This window comes from Perna viridis, chromosome 5, assembly GCF_037379345.1.
Source record: "Perna viridis isolate PV_CMFRI_1.1 ecotype Kerala chromosome 5, ASM3737934v1, whole genome shotgun sequence".
Taxonomy (NCBI): domain Eukaryota; kingdom Metazoa; phylum Mollusca; class Bivalvia; order Mytilida; family Mytilidae; genus Perna; species Perna viridis.
In genome coordinates this window covers 31,473,722-31,495,361 of record NC_142449.1, presented here as the reverse complement: position 1 = coordinate 31,495,361, position 21,640 = coordinate 31,473,722, and the positions used below count along the sequence as shown (strand labels likewise).

General features: G+C 32.4%; 1 protein-coding gene across 8 annotated transcripts in view; it reads right to left on the bottom strand.

The window, feature by feature from the left end:
* The window catches only part of LOC148617071 (uncharacterized), a 36,208-nt gene extending 15,697 nt beyond the window's left edge, over positions 1 to 20,511 (bottom strand). Inside the window, exons 1-6 of one of the 8 annotated variants that reach the window (XM_088584368.1) lie at positions 18,999 to 19,698; positions 14,896 to 15,126; positions 14,060 to 14,236; positions 13,080 to 13,256; positions 10,950 to 10,988; positions 8,813 to 8,831 (exon numbers count right to left, since the gene is read on the bottom strand). In XM_088584368.1, coding sequence (XP_088440494.1) covers positions 10,951 to 10,988; positions 13,080 to 13,256; positions 14,060 to 14,236; positions 14,896 to 15,126; positions 18,999 to 19,425 — 1,050 coding nt within the window. In that variant the 5' untranslated portion in view covers positions 19,426 to 19,698 and the 3' untranslated portion in view covers positions 8,813 to 8,831; position 10,950. The other 7 variants (XR_015922385.1, XR_015922386.1, XM_088584365.1 and 4 more) reach the window with 7 other exon arrangements.
* Between the last annotated feature and the right edge of the window lie 1,129 nt (positions 20,512 to 21,640).

The following is a 21,640-nucleotide window of genomic DNA, read 5'->3' as shown; positions in this document are numbered from 1 at the left end:
ATCAAAACAACAATCATACAAGTGTATTAACCAACATAATTAAGCTGAAGATGAAGAAAAAACTGATTTCTTTGAAATGTTATTACCAGAAATTGAAAAAAATAAAAAAACATGACAGTAGGTGACGATAATAATGAATTTGAAAGAATAATCGGGAAAAATGGTTGTGTAATAATGAATGAAAACGGTACACTGGCATCAGGTAGAAGACATAAACAGCAAAGCTAGTGAGAAGGTTTTTGGATTCAAAAGGCAGATACATAAAGAGTGAACCACATTGTCAGCTTAAAAGACTATAGACGATGGAAAACGATTTGAAAAAAATATATGCAGTACACATTCAGAGAGATTAAAAGACAGACTCAAAATCAAATGAGAAGTAAAGAAAGCCACTAGGAAAGATCGGTAAAACTTTGTAGAAGACATGGCAAATGAAGTTGAAAAGACCGCTTCAGATCACAGAAATGAGGAAGTCTTCCAAATAACGAAGAAATTATGTGGATACAAAAGAACTATCGATAAGCCAGTAAGGAATAGGGCACTCTATTGACATCAGAGAAAAACAAAAAAGCAATATGGACGGCGAATTTCAAACAGGCTCTTAACTGACCAGACCCTGAAGTAACAACTCTTAGTTTATTTCTCTAACTGCAATAATTAGAATGGCTTTAGTATTTAGTGTTTAGTAAAATTCTGATCGATAGGATGAGGACTGCTGTAGACAAACAACTGCGATAAAATCAAGGCCCCTTTACTCAGTAACATCATCGAGCAATGCACAGAATGGCAGAGGCAGAGGAATTGATGATAAATTTCATTGACTTTGAAAAAGCTTTTGATTCCATACACAGAAACAGATTTTGGAAAATATTAAGGAATTATGGCATACCAGTAAAGATAGTACCTTTGGGAAGACAACGGACACTAGTTTCCATGTACAATCTGGAGTGCGTCAAGGATGTAATTTCTCTACTTCATAATAACAATTTACTGGATTATGAGACCAAGTCTAAGTGAAGGAAACAGACGAATTGGATGGATCTTATTTAAACATCTAGATTAATAAAATTATACAGACGATCTTGCCTTACTCTCGCAACTAGAGAAAACATGTAAGACAAAACAACAAAATAACAGGAGAATGGAACTTAAATAGGACTTAGTAACAACATCAAGCAAACTGCAGTGGTGGGTCTAAACTGCCGAGTACCTCCTAATATTGTAAATGAAAACTATTTAAAATGCTCTCCTTCATTCACATACCTAGGAAGCAGTGTAACATCTGAATGTGGTGCTGACAAATATATCCATTCAAGAATAGGAAAGGCAAGAGGTGCATTTGTTTAGCTCCGGAATCTCTGGAAATCCTCAATTATCAATAGAAGAACTATAATGAAGAAATACAACACCTGTTCTCTTTTAACAGAGATTAAAAAGCATGGTTACAGTTGGAAAAGAAGGCACACAACAGAGATGAATGAAGACTATAATACCTTGTCCTATTTGCGTGCCCCTTGGCATAACAAGGGCTAGGTATGTAGGAAGGTTTATCCTGTATTTTGCCAATTTGTACCATTACCCTAATCCATTTATGATAATTAGTACGTTCATTTTGTTGAATGTCAGTCTCTGTGAAAGTTAGGTAGTTGAAGATACATGATATGGGATAATCCGCCACTTTAAAAGTCTAATTTGACTATTTGACTAATTGCGGTCTTAAACATATAGAAAACATCCTTGAAGTATATTGTAAGATCGATGGGGTTTTGACATTCATATTTATCCTTACACATACTTAGACTTAATACTTTTATTCAACATGATTTGAAACATTCGCCGAATGCCACGATTAGGTAGACACTTCAGATAAAAAAACACCTACCAAATAATACGTATTATTTCGTTGATGATATTCAACGATTATATATTATGCCTAAACGATGAAAGTTGAAGAAAGACGTATAGATACACTACGGCTAACGACCATTTTGACGATTCCCTTTTCCCACGGTGGGCGTGAGCAATGGTGGACAATTTGTGTCTACCCTTGGACACGTTCCCACCGGCCCACGGTGGACACGTGGTTGGTCGCTGTCCACGTTGCCCACGCATTCTTGTGGTCAATTTTAAATCTTATTTGTTTTAACAGGAATCGAAGTTAAAAACTCATTCTTACGTAATAATTCTTACGGTCCTGTTGTATTATAAGAAGCGTATCCAATTGTATGAACTGTCGGTAACCATATTTCACAGGTGTCAATAGAGCTTCTTTATAATTGACAGTCATCAATTACATGTGGGCAGGATTAAAGCAGAGAAGCATGAGAATTGGCATCAAGTGGAATAAATACAGGAAATCGTGGTAACCTTTGATAAGTGCCATTTGATCTCTGTAATTGACAGTTAATCAATTAACGGTAGCGCAGGTTTTAATACAGTGCAGCGCTATCACTTGTCAAAAAATGAATTGTGTTATAGAAGAATTTTTTGATTTAATGTTAATCGAGTGTTACTTGTTGGATTAGAATATTTTCAAAAATACCGAATAGTTCAACATGATTTATATGAATTTGGAATCAACAACTAATCTTGTAAGATGAATCCTGAGAAAAATACTTTAACGACCATGTGATGGAAAAAGTGCAACCTCCTTTTGCTTATAATATTTAAAATTCTTAGAGAAAATCAGGTAAGATTGGATGTGCAGTTCCTTTGAAAGATGAATCTATTTTCATCAGCATCCCCTTTTACGGCACTGCAATATTTTACTGTGAATTTCTCACGGTGGCTAAAGATGCAGGTGTTCTACCTCGGACCTTTGATTGACAGGTAATCAAATAAATAAAATGTCAAGGGTGTGGTTTTAAGTAACGATGCAGTAACGTTGATTGACAGGTAATGAATTATAGGAATATTGAGGGTGTGGTTTAAAGTATTGTGAAATAAAACTGGACAGTTAACCGGCGCGTATTAGCTAAGACACTTACATGTATCTTAGAAGACGTGTTCATGTGGGTGATTTAATCATGATTAGGCCTTCGTGCACGTGTGTTCTAACATTGAGAAGTAATAATATTTTTTTCTTTTTTTTTTTTTTGGTCATCAACCGTAAAAGAAAATAAACGAAATATACGGTGAGTGCAACCTTCATGAAATTCGAAAATAAAATCGAAACGAATGTGGGATGGTGTTACGAATTTTAAATATGTGAAAAATTGAATAATACTCTCTACTATGATTAATTTAATATGTAACGCAAAAATACGAAATTTTCAAACTTAATTTTGTCCCGTTTTAGTATTAAAATATATTAGAGATTTTCGAAAAAAAGGCCTACTAAGTCGGCACACCAGTGTAAATAAAGATACCGATTAGTTTAATTTATTCTATATATAGTTAGTCGTAAAATTCATACTAGAAGAATTTATTTTTTATTAGATTATATATATGTCTGGGGAATTGTAACACTATTTTATACGGGATTTTTAATGGCAAAATTTTGATTAAAAATATGATTTTGGATGTCCCTAATAAAACATTAAATTCGGTTTCATTTTACTCTTTAATCTAAATATTATTAAACGATTCCTTCTCGTTCATTAGCAATTAATCCACCACTTCCTGTATATTGGCTGAGTGTGACATTACACGGATAATACTGATTTGACTAATTAAGTTAACGTTGTAAACACATTAATTAATTTTATTTTTAGGTGGCTATGATATGAAAATCACAAATACCTTACAAGATTATTACGTTTAGAAAAAGAAAAAAAAATAATTGTATTGAGCACGATTTTACAAGAACACTGAACATTTAATTATTGAAATAAAAATACGATTGCCTTTGTGTCATTCACCTATTTGTTTTCATAAACTAACAATGGATATGTTGAAAATGAAAGTAATAATGTTTTTGGAATAAAGTTTCAGAAGATTCTAAAAAAAATACGAGATTTCAAAATAAAACACTTTAAAAGAAATCCATTTTCGGGAATTACATGTAAATTAATTTTAATTAAAAAGTCTGAAATCCATTTTCGGCAATTACATGTAAATTAATTTTAATTAAAATGTCTGACTCCTAAAATGAAAAGTTATGATTTAACGTCAACGGTATGAAAAATTTTAGAAAGCATAGTTTTACATTTCTATATGTCTCTTAAAGTTACATGTTTTTTTGAATGACGGTGTCGAATTTCAAATACTTTCAAGTATTACTACTCTTCTTATTATCTATGCAAGTAAGGCACGCTGTTCGTCGATCGATAATTGTTGCAGTGTCAACGAAATGTCAATTTACCTCGTACGATGCTTAGAACACAGGGGCACACCTTTTGATAAAACGTGAAACACATTGTTTGGTCGACGAAATTACGAAAGGCGTTTATCAAATTTGCTTAAGAAATTGACACACTCAAAGCATTCTAATAGTTAATGGTTTAAAATACTTTGTTCTTATTTTAGAATTATTACGTAAGAAATCCGTCAGTGAAATGAGTAGTTCGCAAGTACTCAATTTCCTTGAACATTTCAATTTACAATTTGTATGCTACTGTTAATATAGGCTAGAAACCACTAATTCCACTTCCCATAGGCTTCTATGCAAATTTCACAATATTCAATGGCTCCCATGGACTTTACCTTAACTTTAACCTGCAGAGGACTATATATCAGCATGATTCTACATATGTCAGCTCACAGTCCTCAGAATGGCATGTGAGGTTAGCAGACTTGCAGTGCAGTACTGGTCACCGAAAATGAAGTATCTATAAATAGCATGGGAAATCCCAGTGTTTCCACAAGATAGGGGTATATTTAGAAATCATTATGGAAATTAGGCTTCACATCACAAGTAGCAAAATGCACCTATAAAATGTACCGAAATGTTTTTCCTTTCAGAAACTGTTTAATTTTTTAAAATAAGTTGAAAACTTTTTTCACAGTACTATGAAGAACAGGAGTAATTTCTGCGTAGGACTATTTTTGCGTACGTTCCAAATGCTCATTGGATGAATTGGTGGTCTGTAACCTAAATAATAACGGAACTAATCGTAGTCAAAATTGTTGAACTAAGTGAAGAAAAAAAAGAAACGGGAGAAATACGTCGTTCAATTGTCTATGGTGCGCTAAATCTAAAAGAAATAACTGCATATTCAACTTAAGAGGGGAAATTTTCACCCATCACTATATTTGGCTAACGTGTGCTCGGATAATACGCGGTTAAATCCGTTGCCATTTGAAAACTCATAAAGTACGCGATTCAATAATTCTGGATCGTATATTATCTTTCAACGATGCTTCCCGCTCTCAAATTTTGTTGAAATGACACGATATCGAAATTGGTTATTTATAGACCGTAAGTTAAAGTTGCACGTGTCGGCTTAATAGATTGTCAGTAAAATTAGGTGTTCGCAAATACTCGATTTTCTTGAACACTGTAATTTACAAGTCGTAACAATCTGGGGACAGGTCAGGTGTATAATATTATTACATGATACATGTAGCAACTGGAAATGATAAAATTAAGGCCTTATGAATTTCTTTAAAAATTATATCAACTTTGGTTTCCGATTAATTCAGGTTTACATTAATGATACTAAATAATGGTAGACTTAAGTACGATGTGGGCCGTAAGAAATAGAAAAAACAAAAAAACAAAAACAAAAAAAAAAGTTTAAAGCATTTAATTCATATAAAAACCTAATTATATCAATTCCTAAGTAAACACCTGGTGGTGTCACAATTTTGGCTCAATAATGCGTGAAAGAAAATTGATTCTCACGGTCAAGGTAATGATTGACACATTGTTCTTTTATTTGTCAACCGTTTGAACATTGTAATAAAATTGCCAGTAATGGATTAAATCCAATCAACAGGTTATCACGCATCCACCGGATACCGTGGGCGTGGACACTATACTGTCCACCTGACACGGTGGGCACGTGGACATCTGTCCACCGCGGGCATTAAGGGTGGGCAAAGCGTGGACAACTTGATTTGTCCACCTTGGGCGAGTGGCATCCTCAAAATGGTCGTTAGCTGTAGTGTATATGACACTTAGTTGTGATATATTTAGATTAATGTGTACATTCACCTTATCTGCATGAATTGGTGTATGATCAACGCACTGTATGTGTTAAAAAAAAACATAGAATTACCCTTTCTTCCTTAGTCGATTATTTATGAAGATAGTTCATTTCTATCATTTTCGTCGACCATTGATACATGTGAAAACCTGACTTTGTCAACATTAAGATTTGTTTTTATTAAGAAATAACTACTTTTTCAACTTCTTTAACATTTTCTTACATAAAATGAAATTCTGGATTTCAATGACGCAAGAACACTTCTTTTTCCTGCCCAAGCACAATGGTCTTCGGTATAGGCATGGGACACGATTGACACTGTTCTTCCATGTATTTAATATATATGTAGCAAGATTCGAATATTTGACTTGAATTTACAAGTTAATGTTAAGCTTTCCTGGCCCACATGACCATGCAATCTACTGTCATATGCATATTTCTTTTTCTTAAATCTTCTTCTTAAAACTACTTGACAATATTTGATAAAATTTAGGATGAATGTTCCTAATGGTATCATATACATGTCAAAACATTGCCTCGATGTCTATTTATAGAGCATCCAATACTTGAGTCAACCAATTATTTTAAGGTTTATACATGTATAACAATAATATATACATAATAATGATGAATTTCGTCTTTAGCTTCAAGACACACTAGTACTGAGTCCAAGTTGTAAAACGACCTCTTCTTATACAAAAACCCTTGTAAGGCAAACCACGAAACGTCCTTTTTTAATTTTTAATTGTCATTAATTTATTTTTTTTATTTTCTTGTATCCAAAACCCTAAAACTTTGAAACGATAAGTATGAAGAGGCATCAAAAGTCTTCAGTTATTGCCACAGAAATGCGACCAAATAAAAAACAAAACAAAACAAAAAACAAAAACAAAAACAAAAAAACTGACGTATTGTGTGAACAGATTTACCATGGCAGGGATGGTATTTGCGAACAATACCAGTCGAGGGCAGGACATTTTCCCGAGTCATAGGCGAGCGAAATTAATTTGGTTCTCGGAAATACACATCCCAGTTTAATTATTCCGAATATAAGTTCAAACTGTGCTTTCAGACTTCTTCATAAGCATTTCCACATCGTTCTAATTCTAATACACGACCACTTTGCCGTATGAAAGTTTTGACTGTTCGACTGATACTGGGAACACATCGGTATTTTCAATATTGATAAACCACGTTATGTTACTTTGAGCGATGAAACAATTAATTTCCGAATGAACTTTGACGGGATTGGACTTGTGAAGGTAAAAAAAAAAGGCACATACGTTTTAGCAAATACCATGTCTAAGGGGGTTCAAAATGCATATGTTTAGGCATATTCCCAGGCAGCTGTGTATATGACAGAAATCGTAAAAATATGTTTAAAATACATGTACACTTACTACCAACCAATAAGAATCAAAGATTGTTATATAAGGTGTATTTAAACAGATAAAAACCCATTACTTGAAAACTGTAAATGATAGAAGAATGTGTTTAATTGTTTAAAGGCATACACATTCTGAATTTAATTTTAGAGGTGTTACTCTTGACAAGACAAATTTTTTTTTTTCAAATTTTACGTTCTGTAAAACGTTCTGCATAACAGATAGAGAAAACAATGTTCAGTTGGTAAAACGATCCCTGTATTAAGGTCCTCAATTGGGCAATTGTTGAAGTTGTAATATGACTACTTTTTGAGCACTTGCCATTAAGCTAGCTTTATCACGAGGATAAGAAATTAGTTCCTGGAAAACAATTAAAGGATTTTGGGGCCTTTAGTTGCTACATGTACATCTGTTTGTCCAAAGTTTGCAAACACAATTTTTGTCTTCGTTTTTAATATTCTATTTACTTCCTTTCAATGATATATGTCTACCCAATGTATTATTCTTCGTACCTTAATATAATTAAGGATAATATAGTTGCTGAGGAAACGTTATTTATTTATTTTAGTGGATATTGATGTCGAATCAAGAGTTTGTTATACATCCTACATTTGTTTCCATAATTAAGTGACTAGAATATTACAGCTCTTTCCGTTAAAAGAGAAATTTGCCTGTTCCCTTATACAAAGTCCATTTTTCTATCCTTCTGCCAAATTCACGTTAGCTAACACTATTGGTATTGAACGTACATAACAATCTATAACCAGTAAAGCTTATAACTATTTGGAGAATATTACTACAAGCAGTTAAACAGCGCCAACAATATGACAGATCATGTGGAAATATCATATGAATGTATTTTATTATTTATTTGCAATTGTTTTCCACTAATGTTTTTTTTTAATTTGTAATCACTACAAGTTGAGAAACTTATTAATTTGTTAGTTATCATTAAGAAAAGTTAACAATCTTTTTCCCTTCTTTTCGTGAACCAATTATGTCTTCTACAGGTTGTTGGTTTTGTTTACCTTGATTTCTGTTAGTCTTAGGCTCTAAATCATCTGAAAGGCTATGAAAAGGTCATTTAGTCACAACAGGTAACTAAAAAGATGCATTGCTGCTACCTAAGACAAAGCGTTAAAACTCTTTTTGATATGATGCAGTACAATGGCATTGTAACGAGCAAAGGCGTAAAAGCATTACAGGAATACGTCGTGCGATTTGAACGTTACCTCCAGTTGAACAATCTCGGGCTCAACTTATTTTTCAAACAGATTGATTTTCTGTCATTATTTACTTCCATGAAATGGAATCTTAGTGGTTGATGCAGAGAAGAAAGGTTGGTTGTGCGGCATTTCTGGGAAAAGACAATAAATCAATGTATCAAAGTTTTTATTTATCTATTTATTTACTTGTGATTGTAAATTCAGAACATCCATTTTACCCATATCTATTTCCTATTAAAACAAATAAAACAGTAACTATTACATTATACATACATGGACAATACCAAACGCATGTTCGTGTACACACATAAAAGACATAGGCATAAAATATTAAAATTCATGAACAACTACATTGTAGCACTGCTGAGCAGCAAAAACAGATACGGCAATAGGAGCTATTTGCATGCAGAACAGTGACATTCCGAGCTATTCCAGGACAGAACTAAGCTTTTAAAATGAGAAAAACTATTTTCTGTCTTCAATTGGTTTGGTAGGATGTTCCGTAATATAGCTGCGGCAAAATGAAAATTTTTCTTACCTTAAGTACTCGTTTTTAGCAGTGGGATATTTAGTATATTTTTGTACCAGAAAGCATATTTATATGATTTTACAGTGACAAGATCACAACCGTTTTAGTATATTTGGGTTGTGAGATGCCTTCCTACACAAATTAGCAATATGAATATCAAAATAATTTAATAATCAATTTCAATACTTAATAGTTTCACAATATTTTCACAAGATAAATTTGCATAATTAATATTGACACATGGTTGTTTTTCAAAAAGTCTTTTAACCAACTGACAGGACCTGAAATATGCCAGGATTAGTCTACATTTTAAATATTTTAATCCACTCAATCAACTCAAATCATTCAGTTTCTTTCTAATGTAGAAATTAATACATCATAATCAGGTGAACAAAAAGATGTTATTATCTGCATAGTGATATAGTGTGCCGTGTTTGATGAAGTAGAAAATATAATAGGTAAATACATTGAAAAGAAGAAAGCTAAGGATAGATCCTGGTCACGCACCCCTTTCGATGTCAGCCCAACTACTTAGAATACTATAAACTTTGATTTGCTGTTTTGGATAAGTTCAGTGGGAATGAAGGCAGAATACTGCAAGCTTGCTTGGAAACTCCATATGCTGATAATTCATCAAGCACAATTTCATGGGGAGGGCAGTTAACTTAGTAGTTTTAATCTAGTTCCAATCCTCTAGCAATCACAGTATTATAATTTGACACCCATGGCACCTACGAAAAGCACATGAATAAGGGTGGAAAATAAAATAAAAATACTCGATTCAGTTTCTAAAACTTTTCGTGAACTTTTGAAAAAATAGATTGTACACTGACAGGTCCGTAATTAGTCATTAACATCTTTTCTACCAACCTTATCAAAATCAAAAGATGAAGTACTTAATTTATCTTTTTTTCTGACTTAATATTAACAATACTAGAGTATGTGGATTGATTGTAATTCACACCTTTATCATTTCTTGTTGCTACCATTCAACAAAATGTACATTTTTTTGTTATTTACGATTTTTTTCATTTTTTTGAAATACTATCTTATTATCACCAGAATTCCATTTTTTTTTAGAAAAATGGTTTGACAGTAGACCAAAAGTCACTATTTTTGCACAATCTGACCAGACTTTTTTTATTTTGTTTAGGTTCCGTTGTTTTCGATATTTTCCCATGTTTCTGAATTTCGGATTTTTTGTGTATTGGATGTATATCATCTGCTTTTTTAAAATTACCTTGTGTTGTGTAGTTCTCTATTGATACACTGTGATGTTTTTTTTTTCCTTTTTCTTCATTGACATTGTTTTCATATTGGTTTAAACGAAATTGACACAAACTTACACATTGACAGACCATGAATTACTTTATTTTTTTTTATCTAATATCAGTAAGCAAATGCTAAAGTGTTGTGTTCAAATTGTGTGTAAAACGCATGACTTAAATCTTTTACTATTGAAGTTTTCAAATTTGGCTGTAACCAATGCAAAAGCGATTTCAACACTTTTCGTCAAATCTTGTGTTTGATGCAATAGACAATTATGTTGAACGAATTCAGGGCTAGAAATCTGTTGGAAAGGTTGAACTTTCAATGATATGCAAAACTTAAAAAGAAAATAACCTCTAAGTGGTATTTCAAGAAAACTAAAATATCACATTAGCAATCATATAAATATTACAAATTTAGATATCATGTGCATGTGTTTCAACGGAGTTACCTCATTCCAGCATATCTAGAATCGAATCAATGGGAAAAGCTGAAAACAAAATTAAATTGCATATAAAAGAGTAATCAAGGGAACCAAGGTTATAGCGATAATCAAAAGAATGTAATCCAGGGACAAAAACCAGACATGGAAAACAGACATACACAACAAAGAACATGAAGTAACTAAAATCATATATACAAAGTAACAAAAGCAAATGAGCATATTATAGCAAGGTTATATTATGGGCAGTAAAAAATAATGCCTCAGTTTTAAAAAATGTCTTCGATAAACAAAGTAAACAAGTATATAAGTAGCCATGAAAAAAAATTATACACTGCTCAAGAGAGCTTATCTTGCAAAACCCTCGGCATTATGAAGCAATCCCATACCATTAATAATAAAATGTTGTCCAGGATATTCGAATATTTTTTACTTGTTGCGTTTTCATGAAAACAAACCTTAATAGAAACATTCATCTCATCCTCTGAATTATTTGACTGAATCGTCTTAACTCTTTAATTCACAAATTTAAAATGGCTTTTGTGACGTCATGTTGTTGTCACAAACTCTATCTTATTGAGTCAAATTTGATGTTCTCTGAAAGTTGACATTTGAAAACTTTTAAAAATCGTCCATTTTGAAATTTGTGCTTCGAATTTACGTTCTTTAATACTAATAATGTTAATGATTACATAAAGTAGTTACATTTTATATTTTTGTGTAATATTTTCGAAATTTATATAACTTCAAATTGGAATGTGAATAGTATGTTGTTGGAGCAGCTCGTACGTGTAGAAATAATTTTTTTATGTACAAGTCGTACGTGATGGAAATTGCAGATCGTCAAATATTTCTAACGTATTGCTGAATACATGCATGTATAGAGGAAGTATGTGAGGGTTGTTCAGTATTATTATTATAATAACATTAAAGTATATAAAACTATATATTTCAATACACAAAAGTAGCCATGAAAAGTGATATTTTTAGTAAAAAAACGTCAATGACTATCAGCACGCTGACACATACTTCGAATATAAAACACACCAAAATAATTTTTTACAGTCTACAACCATGACAGTCTTTTGTTACCAATATGATTAACAGTTCAATGGATTGACAAAGCTATTGTGACATCAATAGTTGATCACTCATCTGTGAAAACTGTATCTTAGCAATGCAATTGAGAAATCACATTGGAGGCCATTTGTTTTTAAATGTTTCACTGCATTAAATCCATGTACTTTTATGAAAAATTTCATCATTTATCCAAACTTAAAAGGTGAATAATTTTATGTGTGTTTAAATGAAGTTTTAAAAGAACATTTGTAAGTCTACTCAAATTTTCTGAGTTTTGTCTTTATTTCAATTAAACTTTAAACTTGAGATATATATCAAAGTGATAATTATATTTGTATTCAAGTTCAGTCAGAGAAAAAAAAAAACTCTAATCATTTCAAAGGACATTTTCTTTAAAAAAAATACAGCGATGAATTGTTCAATGAATGTTTTTTCTATGTCAATGAATATATCCACAGTGATGAACTATTTTTTTTTTGGATGTAGTAGAGTTTATGTTTTCTAAAACTGACTCTGATATTGCTACTTCCATGTGGTGTTCATAATAACTGTTCTCTCGCTTAATTCCATCTTTGATGATTGCACATATTCCTTAACTATAGTATGAATCATATACTTTCAACTAAAAGGGGCACCTTGGTAGGCCTATTCCAATTTTATGAAGGATGGAATAAATATTGATTGAGGTCTCATTTGTATAATAATACATAAGACTTCTGAACAATTTAGTTAAAATAAAATAAATATTTTAATATACTTTTCCAAATGCTGGTTTTAAACCATGTCAACAAACAAACAAAAAAACAAAACAAAATATAAGTTATTGAATTTGAACTCCCCTCACCAATGAAAACTAGAATAGCCCAGGTAGCTGCTTCAGATTTGAATAACTAGGAGCTAGCTATGAAAAGATTTATAGGTGAGTATGCATCAACTCTTTCAGTATCAACTGGTCAGTTAAAATGTCCAAATAGTTTTGTCAATCCTTTGTATTGTTAAGTAGATTGATAACAAAAGAGTGTCATGGTTGTAGGAAAGTCACTGTAATATATTTCTTACCCCCTCTCACTTTTCTGTGATCCTGTAGCAGGCCATCGCCTGGTCTTGAAACACATTTCCTCTTCTCCGTTGGCAATGACAAAGGTGCGAAAAATTTTTTTTTGTTTTCTACTCGTTGACGAAATAAGCTGCCATGTGCATTTTCAACTGATTGGGGAGTGGTGTTGTCTTTAAAATCTAGGCATATATATTCAGTATGTTTTAAGTAAACATATATTGATGTAAAATATATACAATGCGTTGTGATAGTTAGATGAGTACCTGGAAGCTATAAAATGATGAAAGAGTTATCCAAAAATAATTCTGTACTATTTACCTGCTCACCATTTCTTTATTGCTTTATATCATTCTTGTAGCAAGAGATAAAATTGTCATATACGAGCATACATTTCATATATTCTACTCTTAACACGACTTTTAACATGTTTGAAACTGTCATTTTCATATTTTTTAACAGCATATATTATCAATATATTGATAAACGCTAAGTAAGTTTCAATGTTGTGATTTTGAGCTTATTTTGTTACACAAATGTGGTATCCTTGACAAAGTTCAACGTCCTCACAATGGCGGTATGTATGATTAATATAACTTTAATAATTTTTAATTATCAGAGTACACAAATTAGGAGCCCCTTAGCGTGATAAGTGAACAGACACACAGACATCAGTACGGACGGTGTCTTGTGACAACTAGCTTGCTTTCACCGTTGGTGACGCAGTAATAAAAAAAACTTATCATTGTCTATATTTATAGCTCTCTCACCAATGAAAAATAGAATGGCCCAGGTAGCTGCTTCAGATTTGAATAACTAAGAGCTAGCTGCTAAAAGATTTGTAGGTGAGTATGCATCAACTCTTTCAATAGCAACTGGTCTGTTTAACTGTCTAAATAGCTTTGTCAATCCTTTGTATTGTTAAGCAGATTGATAACAAAAGAGTGTCATGGTTGTAGGAAAGTCACTGTAACATATTTCTTACCCCCTCTCACTTTTCTGTGATCCTGTAGCAGGCCATCGCCTGGTCTTGAAACACATTTCCTCTTCTCCGTTGGCAATGACAAAGGTGCGGAAATTTTTTTTTTGTTTTCTACTAGTTGACGAAATAAGCTGCCATGTGCATTTTCAACTGATTGGGGAGTGGTGTTGTCTTTAAAATCTAGGCATATATATTCAGTATGATTTAAGTAAACATATATTGATGTAAAATATATACAATGCGTTGTGATAGTTAGATGAGTACCTGGAAGCTATAAAATGATGAAAGAGTTATCCAAAAATAATTCTGTACTATTTACCTGCTCACCATTTCTTTATTGCTTTATATCATTCTTGTAGCAAGAGATAAAATTGTCATATACGAGCATACATTTCAAATATTCTACTCTTAACACGACCTTTAACATTTTTGAAACTGTCATTTTCATATTTTTAACAGCATATATTATCAATATATTGATAAACGCTAAGCAAGTTTCAATGTTGTGATTTTGAGCTTATTTTGTTACACAAATGTGGTATCCTTGACAAAGTTCAACGTCCTCACAATGGCGGTATGTATGATTAATATAACTTTAATAATTTTTAATTATCAGAGTACACAAATTAGGAGCCCCTTAGCGTGATAAGTGAACAGACACACAGACATCAGTACGGACGGTGTCTTGTGACAACTAGCTTGCTTTCACCGTTGGTGACGCAGTAATAAAAAAACTTATCATTGTCTATATTTATAGCTCTCTTTTTTGTAAATTTTTTTTTTGTATATGTGAATATCTACCAATAATAAATATGTTTTAGTTAGTTATGAAAACCTACCGGGTAATGTATTAACCCAACTATGTACATGGTCCTTTCTCATCCTTGTTGCCGAATCGTTTGGTAATAACCCTAAGTATGTACTGTTTTCCTCTGTATTTTCAAACATGGAAATCGAAGAATACTTCCGTTTTCTTGTAAAACTTGGTTTTTTATTCCAACACTCCGCTCGACGGGATATGCTGTCGTTTCCCTCTTCGGTTGATCCATTTAGAGGGGTTTTCATAACGTCTAAACATAAATATTTGAATTATATCAAAGTATACAAAAATAAAAAAAAAAAACCAGTAGTATGTCAGTTGTTTGTAAAATATTTCAAGGTCATTCCTTTGAGACCTTTTGTTTGATTTATATAACAAGGTAACCTTCTACAAATTCTTGTTGCACACGTTTACTTTGTTGTATGCAATTATCGAGTTGTTAAGTATTGCATTTGTTATGTTCACTTGATGAAATACAAAATCCATTCCAATGAACTTAAGTATATAACACTATCAACAACGCAATTTTTTTTTCAGGTAAGTGAATCGACATATGCAGAATACCATGCGCAGAAGTGCGATTACTATCTGAATGGTCCAAACATTGCAGCCATTTCAAAATGAAAGCCGTTTAATGACGAAGAATATGATAAAGAATAGGGGAAACAAATGTAGACTTGACACTTAGTTCAAAGGCTTTCGGTCGGTCTTATTTTAAATTGAAACAAGGCCGCCATTCCGAGATGGGCGCCGGTCGAAATATATTTTTTCAAATCAAAAATTCGAAAAGAAATCATAAGGCGGTAATAGTTACAGTGCCAATAACGCGTATATGCCGACTCATGTTTCCTTCTGCCAATATTGCCATACTTGTTAAAATGGTATTTTTCACCGCTTTTTTACGGAAATATAGTCTACTAAACACATTCTTTCAAATATAATCCAATTGATTTCTCTACTGCCTATAATAGATTTAGGTAAAGGTAAAGGTACAATTTTCAAGTTATTGTCTATTGTTGGAACTTACTTTTCATAAATCCAAATACTCCATCCTTTATTGCTTACTCGCGTTAAACTAAGTCATGAATAGGTGACGCGCTACATCAAATCTGGTCTATATAGTACGTGACTAGATTTTGGTCAGAAGTGAGTCTTGGTATTGTTTAAATACTTTTATTTTGATTTTAAAAAAATGTCGTTCTGTTACAGTGGATTGTATAGCTTTTGTTGTCGGGACTTCCTTAGCTTACTTAAAGATGTGTTTATACTTATTGAAGACCGTTTGGTGATCTCTGAATGTATTTACTATTTTGTATTAACGTTACAATTTTTAGTATACACTTGTGCATTTGTTAGGATTTATCGTATCCGTTCTTTTTTTCTTTTGCCCTATTGGAACAGTCACAAAGGCAAGGTCTTACGATCATTTTATTGTCATAAAAGAGTAACCAAGGCAACCAAGGTTATTGCGGTAATCAAAAGAATGTAATCCAAGGACAAAGACCAGACATGGAAAACAGACATACACAACAAAGAACATAAAGTAACTAAAATCATACAAAGCAAATGAGCAACTCGGACTCCACTAAAAACTGGGAGCATGGACCAGGTGCACAGGTAGGGTAAGCGTCCTCTGCTTTTCAAGAAACATCCGCCGAGCTGTTCATAAAACGTCAAGTCCGGGGTAGACAAACGAGGAAAGGTAAACTATGACCCGTTGAATAAATCAGTTTCATGGTGCAGATGGATACACCATAACGATCCACGAGTTCATGATGACGACCATAAAACTTCTGTAGCGATGACTTCAATCTTGCAGCAACATAACCCTGTTCCAGAAGACTGTTTGTTAGAGTTTTAGTCCGATATAAGAAGCCTGTGTAGTTTCGGCAAGCTCTGGCATAACATATGAGTTGTGATATGAACACTGCATACGCAGTTGCTGAAGGGATGTTGCCACAGATGGAAGGAAAGTTGACAATTTTGAATGAACAGTCATCACGTTTGTCGTAAAGTTTGGTCAATAGTTTTCCTTTATCATCGATTTCTAAGTGTGAGGCTAACTTCACAGTGTCTGTAGTATCCTTTATCTAAAGTTCTTTGGGGTAGATACGATGTATCAAATCCCCAAAATTAGGATTGTTAAAAGATGATACATCATCTATATAGCGGAAACTGCCTTTCAAACAATAAAATTTGTAAGTCTCGTTCTAGTTTTGGTTTCCCTTCCGAAATTTCTGATGCTTTTAACATTGAACTCAATGTTAATTTAATAATGTTAAAAACGAATATTTATGCAATTGAATGGGAAATGAGGATCCATTCTGATAAAATCACGAAGTCACGTGACGAGACTTACATGCCTTATTGTACACTACGTTCAAAATATACAGCTTTGCGAGATAGGTCATTTCATTCTCTGTGTGTTTGCACTTGTCTCATACCTCTAAATTTGTAGCGCAAAATATTTTTGCACTCTTTAATCGTTTACTTTAGATGCAAACAAAAGATCACCTTGGCCAATTTATTAGTGAAATCTTTATGCCTCTACGACTTTCGATTTTAATATATAAAAATATATTGAATGAAATAATCATTTGAATATAAACATATTGAAGTGAAAGAAAGATTACTCCAACAAATGTTTGATAGAAATAACATGCTTATCTTAATATATAGTGTTATTAGTTTCGGACGATATTCGAAACAAAAACCAAAATTAAAGGGGAGCAATTTCTATCTTGGAAGATAAATCCTTCACAATGTCATCCTTTTAGGAGAATCAAGGGAAGTAAGTCTATCAGTCTATCGATGGTCTATATTTGGTAATTATATCTTGGAAAATGCAGGCCAAGTCAAAGTGAATATTGCATCATGGAACTTTTTTTTACATCAGATCGAAGGGCGAATAGGCAGAACACTTCTGCTTATTTACCCCTCACACCAGTTCGCTCTTATCGAAAGGCTAATCAAAGGCCATTGCATCTGAAATTTGTTCCTGCTTGTTTAGGTCTTCTTTCAGATGATCATAAATACATGTAGTTAAATTTTATATTTACTAACAACACTTCAATTGGATGTGTTCTGCATTATCAAATGAATGTTAATTTAAGTATGTGGTTGAGTTTTAGATTCATTACCCTTTGGGACTTTGGGCTCAATTTCACCACAAAGTTCCCTTCTACTACAGGTAAATCTGTGTATCAAGAAAATTTTAAAGACATACCATATCCTAGATACGAGAAAGTTATATCAATTTTATATAAAAATAAATCACTAACTCAACTGACTTTTGTTGAGCTGTATTTATCTGCAACAGAAGATAAAAAAGCAAACACCTCAGAGAAACTTGGTATTATCCCCTAAATTACACAGTTTGAATTACCTATTGTTCATAAGTCGCTTCTGTTGACAAGTGTGTTGATTTGAATAAAGGTCACCTTATGTTCTTTCCATGTGCTCAGGTTTGTCTATGATCAGAGGTAAAATATGAAATAAGGCCATTATTTGTCATAGGCTGATATTGAACTTTAAAATAACTAGTTTTCGTCCGATTATACATGTCTTTAAACGTTACAATTCATAGTTACACAATTTTTCTATATATAGACTGTATTTATTACTTGCTTATAAGTACAAAACAGTGATACGAATCCCAAAAATAGTTACCTGAAATTTTCTCTTGCACATTTTTATAGCGAAAAATGATTTAGTTATAGGTGGGTTTTTTTCATTACAAAAACACAATTGATCCTGTGTATATGGCGGGAGATTGTTTTTGCTTCTAGAAGTTTTCCTTTATATCTATCACAATTTCGTAACGTTTAAATTTAAAACTGAATTTATCAGACAAGGTCAATCAATCTGAAGGAACTGCAAGTGCTTAATTATTTTTAAAATAGATATAGTATGTGTTTTATTTTATATAAAGACCTACAGCGGATTTAAATGTATACACATTTGTACTTTTGAATCTTTATCTGTAATTTTATAATATATAAATTATCTGCTTGGTTTTACTTTACGCAATGTACACATCCGATGAAATTACATTTTGTGTCTAAATTAAAAGAGCAGTATCTAATTAATAAGCATATTTTTCTTACGTAGTTCTACACTTACTGTTCTTTATATTGGGTACTGATGGCATCCGAAATGAAAGGTGTAATTGTCCTAATGGTACTCGCTCATTTGTTAACAATTTGCCATTGTCATCCACGACTTTTTCAATTACATCTCTGTGGTCTTCAAGGGAACGCCGAAGTACCTTTAAGCTTTCTGTGAGTACCGCAGTTATATTCCTTAGTCGAAATTCATCCTCTTTTAAGCGTGATTTTTCACACGATATTGTCTCATGAGTTTCGTCAACATTCAATAATTTAAAAGTATCCTTGACAAGTTTTGAATAAGCATCTTGTACGATACCATACGTATCTGTTAGCGTATTGATGGTTGTACGCAGTGTCTTACATCTTATATGTAACGTACTTAAATCCGTAGAATTTGATGAAATACTTTCGGGGTCGCTTTCATAATATTCAGTCGCCATTTTGTTTCTCACAAAACTTTAATACACTGAAGTTAATCTGCAAATCGATCAAAGCAATATCAAAATGATGATAACAACGAGTTTACTGTAAGATCAAATTAAGCCATGTTTATAACTGTCTTCTCCTGTTTTGAAAACGATTTATCTGATTACAAATTATACATAATTTTTGGATCCTACAAAATAGCACATAGATGAACTGTCCTGTACTACCAAACATCGTGTACTAAGTTACAGCCCTATATTCATCCTACGAGGAGGAAAGACCCGGCCAGGGAAAGCTATACTTTATATAGCCTAGCTGGCCGCGTGGTCTAGGGCGCTGGACTTAGTGCAGGCGGTGTTGGCATAGATGTCACAGCGGTACGAGTTCGAGTCCCGCGGAGGGAACGACCAAAAATTTGCTTCGCAAATTTGACAGTTTTAACATCGTTGGGAACTTTTCAGACCTTTCTATAAGTTTACGTTATCTTCCCTGTATCAATTTTATCCGATGGAGCAATGTAGCGAATAGAGTCGTCACATTCTGAGACGTTGTATATATATATCAATCACATTATAGTCGATGAATAATTGACCTAAAATTTAAATATCATTTTTATTCAGGCTTTTCTTTTATACAAATGTAAAAACATAGCCACAAACCCAAGACCACACAAAAAATATAAACTATTATCATTGTGTTTGACTTTCTTTGTGTTTATTTCTTTTATTTTTATAGATAAAGATGAACAAGATCTAGTTTGCTTTGCATGCTTAAAATAGTGCTTGTGCTAATAATAAAAACATGTTTTTTTTCATTTTAATTATAGACCGATTTATCATGGTTTTAAACAAAAGTCAGAGGTAATCAATGGGTCGGAATCACAGATCATACTGTCTCTTTCTTTAAATGTCACTTTTTATTTGTAAACAACAATAAAAGTCGTGGTATTTTTATATTCGAAATATAATATGAATCAATTCTTTCAGTGAGTTATTTTTTGAATTTCAAAGTTAAGAAATCAATATCGAGAAAAGAGTTCAGAGTCATACTTTTACCTTGTTTAATTCGTCATGTTTTTGTTCTACAATTCTGGTCCGTGTATTTCTGGCGTATTGCAAATTACGTCAAGATTATTTCAGAAAATAAATATTGGTTTACGTAGATTGGACTATATATTTTGGCAACATCACAACTTTTTGTTGGGACAGTATATTCTGTTCTTGATCCGAGTCTAGATTTATATGTTTTACATAGTTTTGAATTTATGACTTTTTACTGTCAATATTGTTAACAGTCCTCTTTGTTTCCTCTCTGTCATTAGGTCAAACCACAGCCTCCAGTATTGTAGCGATGTTGTGGCCTAGTGATTTCAGATGTTGTACAATTTTCACTAATTCAGTAGCTTGTTTCAACGTTTTTGTCACCAATTTATTCCCGTTAGGTTTTTTAAGAATATCCAATTTTTCTTTCTTTCTTTTTTTTTTTTTGGAAAAGAAAAGAGGAAGCTGTATTCGTACAAACAATGGGATAATTTTCTTTTTTGGACAACTTCAATGGAATCTTGGAGCTTTGATGAAAACTCCCGATGTAGAGTTATGGGACTTTATTCACACAAATTTACTTACAAATGTTCATGAAACTTTGGTTAGTTGTTTCGTATGATTGATAATAGCTCCTTGGGATTTTTTTTATAAATTCTGATTTGTCCTTTATTAATTGCTGACTATAATTATTTCCATATTCTAAATGAAGGCCAACAATACTATTACGGAGTGTATTTCTAACATTTGTTTTTTTATTTTTTGTTTTTTGTTTTTTGTTTTTTTTGTTTTTGTTTTTTGTTTTTGTTTGTTTTTGTTTTGTTTTGTTTTATTTATTTTAACAACCGATCTTAGGACCATTGTACCAATTTATTGGTGTTTTTTTTTCGCAAGAAAACATTGCCTTTCGTGATGACTATATATGTAGCACAGTTTGGTTTGTCTGTAAAAGGTTATGCTATGTTATTAATTGCATCTAACTTAGTACAGGAACACTTCTCTTGAAAATGACCCTAGATACTTCTTCCCATTGCGAATGGCTTCATTCACTACTACATTTATGGTCTGTTTTAAAGTTCTTTCATCCATCCTAATATTTTTCATGTAATACTGTACTCTCCTGCTGTTTAATGAGAAATGTAAGGGTTGGATCTCGTTACTTCGCATGTTCACTTAACTTGAAGAAACT